The sequence below is a fragment of the Pelodiscus sinensis genome, chromosome 6, assembly GCF_052426305.1.
Source record: "Pelodiscus sinensis isolate ZL-2025 chromosome 6, ASM5242630v1, whole genome shotgun sequence".
NCBI lineage: Eukaryota > Metazoa > Chordata > Testudines > Trionychidae > Pelodiscus > Pelodiscus sinensis.
This window is the reverse complement of record NC_143057.1, coordinates 11,003,258-11,013,192: the sequence shown is the minus strand read 5'-3', so window position 1 is coordinate 11,013,192 and position 9,935 is coordinate 11,003,258. Positions and strand designations below refer to the sequence as shown.

Sequence of the window (9,935 nt, the reverse complement as noted above, 5' to 3'; positions counted from 1 at the left end):
CAGGTGGAACAAAGGGACGCCTCCCGTTTTCTTCACATTGGCTTTGTTTTCCTTCCTCAAAGAGAAGCCAGTATGGCATGATCCCGAGTCCCGACCTTTGGAAGACAGGCGGCGGTGCAGAAAGTGGGCTGCCACGCAGGACGCATGGCAGGATCGGGCCCTCCCTTTGCATGGACCCAACCCTGAGGGCTGGGACAAGCGGCACTTTGCTTGCTGTGCTGGCCTCTAGATGGTGCTCTGGGCAGGGACCGCTCCTTGGAGACTCGCGGGGCCGCCTCCTCCCCCTCTGAGCTCAGTTCCTGCTGCCGTGCGTCTCCCGGGGCTGGGCTCGCTTGGGTGCCGAGCTCGCCGCCAGCATGTCTTCCAACAACAGCCTGAGCAGCATGCAGCGGCTGGTGGAGCAGCTGAAGCTGGAGGCGGGGATGGAGAGGATCAAGGTGAGAGCCGCAGGCAGGGAGCGGCTTGCCCGCACAGCGGATGGGGAGAGCTGGGCGCTGGTGACTCGCTGCTAAATCGGAGGCCAGGGACCAAGTGGGCGAGGAATGTGGCTCTGTTTGGGGGGGGATCCCGTTTTCGGCGGAAGGAGCCAAGTTAGTTGCGCTAGGCTGGGGGTCCAGCCACCCCTCTGCTAGCGCCGACCAGCCGGTGGCCAGATTTCTCCATAGCAGGGGCTTTGTTGTAACAGCCGTAACCCCTCTACACCTCCAGTTTTCCGCACTGGGCACCCCGTGCGAATCTCAGACAGTCGCACCCAGCGGCGAGGAAGGGGTTTTGGCTGCTAAGTCTGCAGAGATGGGGTGAGGAGCCACATATGCAAGCCCCGGCGAGGGGTCAGGAGTTAGAACCTAGGGATGCTGTTACTCCAGGTACGGGTCTAGGTTCTGGTCGGTACCAGGCTTGGCTCCTTTGGGCGACCCAAACACAGCAGCTGCTCTGTTTAGTTGCCGTGGGCGTGTGCAGAGATCAGTGCTCCCCAGCCTCGCCTCACTGCCAGGCTCTTTGGGGCAGGGCTGGAGGGTTGTGATCAAGGCTTCATGACTTGGGCTGGGTAAAAAAAAAAAACGGGGGCTTCGTACCGCAGTTGTAGGTTCTACCAGTCTGCCCAGGGGGTTGCTGCTTCTGGGTACAGCTTGGTTCCTAGGCTGGTGGGCTGGTCTGTGGCAGGAACCTTCTGATCTGGGATCCTGGGAAATGCTTCAGTGTCTTTCAGCTGTGGTAGCTTTTTGTTTATGTTACAAGAATGCAGCAAACAGCATGAAAGTCTCATCATGCTGAGCAACTCCCATGATCTGTGGTTTGCAAGGGGAAAAAAAGCCAGAAGCTGATTGCCCTTTTTAACATTGGCCTAATTTCTGTTGTTCCATAGGATTTGATGTTAAAGAGCAACCCCTTCCTGAGCCAGCTCAGTAGGTCAGAAGTAGGCAAGGACTAGGCCAAGCCTGAGGGTGGAGGGAAGTGCAAGATTGGAGAAGGCTGGTGGGACTAGAGGTGCTTCAGCAGTGTGTGCAACTGACTTTTGTTATCTGCATGGAGCTGGGTGTGAGATACAGTATTTCAATAAATGCCTGGGAGACTGGGACTGAATGATCTAGTTTTGGGGACAGGTTCTGAGCCTTGGAGGCAGCATGGGGGGGGGGATGTTTGCTCATCCAGCTCATCAATGTGGCAAGAGGGCATTTCCCAGAAAAAAAGGCTATAAAGAATAATGTAGCAGAACCTTGTTAATTATTTCTGCTGATCCACAAACAAGATAATGTAGGCCTCAACTTGTTGAGCTCACCTACTTCCAATTAGACTTGCATAGAGAAGTGGTAATGAGGCCTGCCAATTTCTAGATGCATTTGTTTTTATCATTATTTCTTCTATAAAATTCTGCCAACAATAAAAGTGACTCTTTGTAGTGATTATTTTAACATTCCATGTTCTACAGTTGCTTTGTTAAAGGAGAAGTCCAACATTGGTTCAGAGTCTAAAACAATAAAAGTCAAATTAATTTGCATCCAGGATTTTCTTCCTCTCTCATCACTCCAGCCTTACCCTACCTAATTCATAAAACACAGGCTTACCTTGAGATTGGATTTGAATACATCTTCAATACTTTAAATTGTAGACACTAAGCCGACTATTTTATAAATAGAAAAATCTAGTCTTTGTTGTTTCTGAATTTGTGTTCATCTGCTTTGGAGTGAAAGCAGCAAATGCATAACTCCCTGACCTGCACAATTACATGAAGAAAGTAGCATGTTTGGTTGACATCTATGCACCATTCTCTCCAATACATTTACTAATAATGCTCATCCATAATTAAAATTAAGCAATATTAGTTAAAATGACAAAGTACCTCTAGCCTGTGATTGAGTAACAGGGATTATAGTTTATCATTCGTTTGCTTGCATGTTCATGCATTACATTTAGGAGTCTGCAGTTAATAGCCTGTCAACAAATACAGTAGACTTCCGATAATCCGGCACCTTTTGGACCTACGTGGTGCCGGATTATCAGATTTGCCGGAGAATCGGGAGGTCCAGTACAGCTGTACGGCTTAACAGCTGGCCAGGACACAATCTCCCTCCTTCTCCCCTCCCCTTTCCTCTTCCTGTCTCTCTCCTCCCTGCTGTAACCTGATCCTCCTCCTCCTCCCCTCTCCTTAGCTGAAGCAAAATGCTCTTCTCCATACTGTAACACAATCCCACTCCGCCGCCTAACCTTTTGCTTCATCAGATTAGACTTTTTAATCAGCTGGTCAGGAGCGCTTGGCATTTTGATGCTGGAGTATCAGGACTGCTGAACAGTTGGATGCCGGACTATCAGAGTTTTACTGTAGTAGAAATGTGCAGAGTTCTACTGTATTACAGCTAAGGGTACCTAAGCATTTCCATTCTAATGTTCTGTTTTTACTCTCAGTAACATTCACCTGTCAGGCAGAAATTTTCCGTCTTGTTCTTTGTTTGAAGAAGTTTGGGTGGTTTATTGGGATCTCTGATTTTGTTGGACTTTTAAAAAAAAATCAGACAAAATTTCTCTTAGCGAGATCATTTGATCACAACGCAGTAAAATGTGAGCTTCTTAGCATAAATGAGATGTAGCAACATGCTGGGGGATTTTAAAAGGTGCTGAGCTGGATGCTGTGTTGGAGAACATTGTGCTGTCTTCTGGATGCTCTGAATATGTGAGGAATTATCAGAGGGAAATCTACCCTCTTGATTGCACAACCTGGTAGGGTTGTTGCTCTCCTCTCCAGATGAGTGCCCAGGGAGCAATTTCAGACCAAGCTCCTCCTCTGGGAAAGTGATACCTATGCAAAGGGACCTGCACAAGGGAGTCTGCTAGGCTGAGCACATTTACTGCCATCTGCTGATTAGGGAATGAGGGAGAAATAGAGTACAATTGGTTTACATGGAGAGTGCACAAGCAATAATGGCAGATGGTCAATGAACAGTACTGACCTGTATCATGTAGACTGTTACTGCACAGATGCTGCATGCAAGGTGTGCATCTCCTTTGGATATAGTTATCAATAGCAGCAGGATATGCATGACTGCTTGCTCAGTGGCTGGCTGCAAAGTTTGCCCGGCAAAGTGGTGCTGAGCACTGTACAAACGGGCGTATCCAGGGGACACTTTGCCAATCACTCCACGGCAGAGCACTTTGTAGCCCTGCCCTTATCTTCTGTGCTTTGGTATTGGCATAGGGTACTTAATACTCTTATTAGCTACGTGAGTGCATGGTCACCGAATAGGAAAGGGTCCAGTTTTCATGCTTCTCAGTAGTGACTGGTGGTGCCATCCAGAGACTGGTGTGGCTCAGAAAGGATGGGTCCAGTCCCAGGCAGGGACCAGGAAAGAGACCCCAGTTTAGGCATTCCAGAAGGGGAGGCTGTGCTGTCAGGGAAAATGGCAATTAGCCAGTCTACTTCTACTGTGATGCAGAGTCTCTTCTACTATTGCCTGTTGGTAGAGGCTGCCTCAAGTATCTCTGAGGCTCTGAACATAGCGTGGTGGGATGAGATATTCAGAACAATAAATATTGCGGGGGAGCGGTGGCTGACAACGGACAGAACAAGTAGACCAGGGGTGGCCAACCTGTGGCTCTAGAGCCACCTGTGGCTCTTCTGAAGTTAATATGTGGCTCCTTGCTCAGGCACTGACTCTGGGTCTGCCGCTACAGGTGCCAGCTTTCCAGTGCTCAACTCCTGGCTCCACCTCCTCAAAGCGTATTGCACCCTCACTCCTTCCCTTCCCCACAGAGCCTCCTGAGTGCCGTGAAAAAGCTGATTGCAATGGGCAGGAGGCGTGGGGAAGGAAGAGCAGGCGCTGATCGGTGGGGCTGCTGGTGGGCAAAAGATACTGGAGATGGGAGAGGAGGCACCTGATGGAGACTGCTGACAAATTACTGTAGCTCTTCTGCAATGGACATAGCTAAACTGTGGCTCCTTCTCAGGCTCAGGTTGGCCACACCTGAAGTAGACCCCAAAAAGGGGACTGAGTAAGAGAGTGGAGACACATCACACCACGTGCATGGGAATGTTGCTGGATCTGACAGTCTGAGATTGGCAGCAACCTCACTGTGCCTCAAGGATGGATGGTCTATTTGTGGCAATTGTGGGTTTGGAAAATGTGAATGCTGGGGTCACTGTCCTCAGTCCAGAAAATAAATCCCCAAATCCCTTCTTTTGGGAGTGCTGGGGCTTCAAAGAGCAGGAGAGCTAGAGTCTGTGAGCATAGATAGCTGCTGCTGCTCTCTTCCTATGTCTTGCCTGATATATTTTCTTGTTTAGCACTTAAGCTCTTTGGGACAGGAAGGATGTTTTCCATGGTGGAAAGCATTGTGTACGTTGCTATGTGATTATTTGTACTAAAGTACACAAGAAAACAGAACTGCTCCGTGATACATTGGGACTGAATTCTGTGGCACTAATACCTTCGTTCTACACGCTGCTGCAGCTCAGCATTGAAAATACTGATGTAAAATAGCCTTTGCCTCCTCAGGGCTTTGGGCATCTGAATCTGCGTTACCTTAATCAGCTTTTTTTGCTTTGGGAGCAGCATTAATGAGTAGATATCAGGGAATGAACTGGTTTCCCCTTTGTAAGGGTGTTTCTTTTTCCTTCTACAGGTCTCTCAGGCAGCCGCAGAACTTCAGCAGTATTGTATGCAGAACGCCTGCAAAGATGCCCTGCTAATAGGAATTCCTGCTGGGAGTAATCCTTTCCGGGAGCCTAGATCCTGTGCTTTACTCTGAAGTCAGGTATGGTAGCAAAAGAAGTCATATGTGCGATAAGCTGTAAATGTCAATCCCTTGAAATGACATGTTTCCATTGGGTTCTCTTCCTGTCTCTCACATACACACTAACAATACCTCTCCTGTAGCAAAGTGCTTCCTTTTGTCTACTCTGGCCTTCCAAAATAGACGTCCTAGTCCCTCAGGGCACTGGAGTTAAAACATATTTCTCTCTCCGGACATCCCTCCTTTTTTCTTTAGCATGTTGGCAGATACAACGTCTGTAGCTATTTTTGAAATGAGTGTTCAGCAACAGCAGGATGTTGGGAGTGTAATCGGTTTGATACACTGCACTTCAGATAAGACCCTTCTTCATTTTAGAGTCTAGGAAGGGAGTAGAGATCAAAGGCAGCAGGCGTTGATGGCACGCTTCCAAGTTAGCTTTTATCTTTTCCCATTCTAATTGCAGATTGGTTTTGCTCAGCGATTCTCACAATTCCCATTCCTCCATCGGCAGTTACCAGTGAAAAGACAGCTACTTCCACATGAGGGTAGGAAATTGTCCCTTCAGGGGAGAATGGAGAATTACCCAACATGGCCACTGAGGTCCCCAGTTCCTAGAAGCCTTCTGTTCTCCCACAGTTGAGTCATCTCCTTATGTTTACAACCCCGTATGGCTTTCACATTACATTCACAATGGTTTAGGAATGAATATTGTCTAAGAAATAATTTCACGGGGTGTTTTCTTCCAGCAGATGTTGCATTTGTGATGAATTGATCAGGTTCCCTTTTAGAAGATTAGTTATTTGGGGAAAGGAAGGAAATGTAGAGAAGGATTGACTGTGCATACATGTTTGATTCTGTTGACCAGTAATAGATTATCCAGTTTCTAATTAACTTAAGCATGGTATTTAAAATGTTTAGTGCCATTTCTTACAGCTTACTTCAAACATACAGTTTTTCCTGATACCCCAACACCTTTTAGTTCTCTTCAGCTCTTGATTAACCTGGTAGTGATTAGTTTAGTTAACTGCCAAAGTCCCCAAAAAAGGCTGCACAAAGTTTGATTTAAGTAATTCTCTACTTATTACAACACTTTTCAACTCGCGTAGGCTGTGTCTACATTGGCACCCTTTTCCGGAAATGCTTAAAACGGAACAGTTTTCCGTTATAAGTATTTCTGGAAAAAGAGCATCTACATTGGCAGAATGCTTTTCCGGAAAAGCCCTTTTTCCAGAAAAGCCCTTTTTCCGGAAAAGCATCCGTGGCCAATGTAGACGTGCTTTTCCGGAAAAAAGCCCCGATCGTCATTTTCGCGATTGGGGCTTTTTTGCGGAAAAGACTACTGTGCTGTCTACACTGGCCCTTTTCCGGAATAGTTTTTCCGGAAAAGGACTTTTGCCCAAACGGGAGCAGCATAGTTTTTCCGGAAAAGCACTGACAATTTTACAGTAGACCGCCATTGCTTTTCCAGAAAAGCAAGCGGCCAGGGTAGACAGCTTTCAAGTTATTCCGGAAAAGCGGCTGCTTTTCCAGAATAAGTGGCCCAGTGTAGACACAGCCATAGTGTATTGCAGTTGTGTATACAACTAGGCTTTTCCCCACCATTGTTACAGCTGGCGCAGCTCCATGAGAAATGCCCGCAACGGAGGGTCTGGTGTAGACTGGCAACCACTGTCATTGGTTAGACTTGCTCAGAGCAGGTTTAAAATGTGGTTCACTCATTTGCAGGAACTTGAATACTGTCTATCCTAATGCTCCCTGCATCGCCAGCACTGCTAGTAGTACCAGCGGGGAATGTTAAAAAAAAATCGAGCATAGAAAAATCATTCGGGTCCAATCCTGCAAAGGCGTTCTCACCTGTGTGTTTATTCCTGACCATAGGGACAGCTCTGGTACTTCAAGGATGTGAGTAAGTCTTTGCAGAATCAAGCCCCTGTCTCTTGCCTACAAATCTTACATAGCACAGTCATTATGTTTAATGGCGGAGCAGCCATCCTCATAATTTTTTAAAAGTGACAAATAAAGTAATAACTCCTGTTAGGAAGGGTGACTATATTACCACAACAAGGAGGAATGATGACAGGCCCATTAACTTGCTCTTTGTTAGAGGACACTGTCAACTTGAAATCTCTTCAATATACATGGTTCGTTTGTCCCCCTGCTAAATGTTATGGGTTTAAAAATCACATATTCCAACTTTTTTAAAATGTGGGTTTTTTTTCCTCTGTTGGAGTTGTGTGTCAGTTCCTGGAGCCACTGATTCATCAGGCTGATGTGGATAAGGCACATCAGGTTCATAGCCAGTGATACACCAGGGAGTGGTATAGTCAGAACCATGTCTGACCACATTTGGTTACTCTAACCCTGTGGATCAGGTCCCATTTTACAGTTTGGTGAACCGGAGGTGGCCTTTCAGTATGAGACTGAGCAAGACTCAACCTGTAACTAGGGATGTTAAATATCCATTAATTGAATAGTCGAGTAACCTTGTGAATTCTTATTGGTTAGTTGACTCCTCTATAGTCCCCAGGAGTGGGGCCAGCAGCTGCTCTATCAGAGGCAGCAGTGAAGGGTGTCAGGCTGGTTTAAAAAACACTTCCCCTTGTGGACTGGCTACCTGTTGCCCAATGCTGCTGCCTCTGATAGTCAGCAATGTGGGGTGGCTGCAGCCCCTATCTAAGCCAGCACGAGCCAGAACGCCTGCCTGCCAGGCTCCTAATACACTTTAAATACAGAGCCACAGCAGGAGTAGATTCTGGACCCGGTGTGAGCCAGAACTGAGCTGGGCTGTTGGCCTGCTATGAACCTGCTTATCGGTTAATCAACTATACTATTACATTCCTACCTGTGACTGTCACCATTCAGTCAATGCACCTCTGTGGAGCTGTGCGGAAGAGGGAGGCTGACTGGGAGAAAACGTCACTTTTTGCTCAAAATCCTGCCAAATGCACAATCAGATATATTTTATATTTTACAAAATATATTTTTTCTTTGTTACGTAATCTTAGGGGCTGTCTTTAACTGTAATAGACAAAATGGTCTGGCAAATTAGATATTTGAGATGACAGTGACTCTTTCATGTTCTTCCTTTTATGGTGCTTCTATTCTACTTGAGTATATGTGTTTCCTGGATTTGACTCTGTCTGAGTTAAGAAATAAAGGATCATAAGGCTTCCTTGGTCTGAAAAGTTGCAGGATTTTTCTTGTGTTTGAGGAATAAAAGTCAAAGAGATGATTTATTACAAGAATTCAAGAAGTACATAAATGGGTTCTGGATTTTGTGTTTTTCTTCTTTGACTAATAGACCAATATTTCATAGCACTTTTGTTACTGGTCTATAAGTATAAAATAATGGGGACAGTATTCCAGGAAGCTAACACCCATCAATAGCACATTTAACCTAACCCACAGTGAAAAGGTTTCTGTGTTACAGCTTGTGAGAAGAATTTATTAAAGAAAAAAGGCAAAGACCGTTTTTAATAAAACTCTTTTTCCTTTTGTAGGGAAGGTCTGTGGAGAGTTCTCTTCAAGCATGAAATGAATAACAGCTGCCTTTCCTTCTCAAGAAAACACTATCTCTGTGCCCTACTTTTCCTGTGGCCAAAACAATTGCCTAGATGCTTATCAATTTGTTCTAATGTATCAGTAGTTCACTAGATCTTTTGCTAATATTTGTAAAGTATTTTATATGAGAAAGCACTCTTAATCACTGAATTAACACTATTTCCATAGTTATTACACAAGTTTATTTAAATATGAGGTGTTTACATTTTAGAAAAGAAAAGTATTTTAATTTTACCAAATAAATTTTTCCTTAGTAACAATGGTGCATGGATGAAGGATTTTTCTACACACTTAAATTCCTTCTTCTTCCCACCCACACTTGGTATTTACATTTTCTAAACAGACACTCACAAAGTACATGTTAAAATGCACAAGAGCTTGGTTTTTAGTAAGAGTACAGTGTTGCCAAATGGAAAGGTTTGGTGTTTTGTTTTTATTTTTATAGTTTTTAAGACTTGTTGTGAGCTAACTCAGACTGCTTTTCAGCTGCCTTTAAATCAGTATTTGATGTCTTTTATAGAAATTGCCTGATGCAGTGTGTAACACTGACTTGATTCTTATGGCACATTCAATACAGAATGTCCAGTGTTCACTGTCTTTCTTATTTGTCCTTCTCAGGATATTGCTTTATTGGAATTTTCTTAACAGATGTTTAAAATATGATTAACAATATTCACGGATCACTAAGAACACATGAATGCAAAATGAGTTCTCACACAGAATTATCGAGGCTTGAAATATCCAATTCATTAGGCCTCTAGAAGTGAGGAGTGTATAATGTTGTTTGTGTGCCTTCAGTTTTTTATAGAGCACTTTTACAAGGACACTGCTTATTTTTAATAGTTTTTCATTTTGTTTACTCTCCAGTGTTTGTAATAATCTTTTAGAAGCTTGAAAATAAAATTCCTTTCCACACTGCCTTTGACCTCTTTTTTTATTATAAGGAGGAGGAAATCTGTTTGTAGTCCACTTCTTAGGAGGTTGTTCTGATTTGGACATGGGAAGGTGGGCTGGTGAATTATATGGCTTTTAGGGATGCAAAGATTACTTCAGGAATCCAGAAAGGTTTGTCTCCTGTTTATAGAAAAGCAATAGTTAGTGTTTAATTTCTTTGTGTGAACAAGGGAAGGCATCATATATGAAAAAAT

The 9,935-nt window shown here is 44.6% G+C and overlaps 1 protein-coding gene across 1 annotated transcript; it reads left to right on the top strand.

Annotated features, from left to right (window-relative positions):
* Positions 1–9,705, top strand: GNG10 (G protein subunit gamma 10). Its single transcript, XM_075931427.2, has 3 exons — positions 1–437; positions 5,116–5,247; positions 8,727–9,705. The coding sequence occupies exons 1-2, from the start codon at positions 357–359 to the stop codon at positions 5,239–5,241; spliced, it is 207 nt and encodes a 68-aa protein (XP_075787542.1). The 5' UTR covers positions 1–356; the 3' UTR covers positions 5,242–5,247; positions 8,727–9,705.
* The last annotated feature ends 230 nt before the right edge of the window (positions 9,706–9,935 follow it).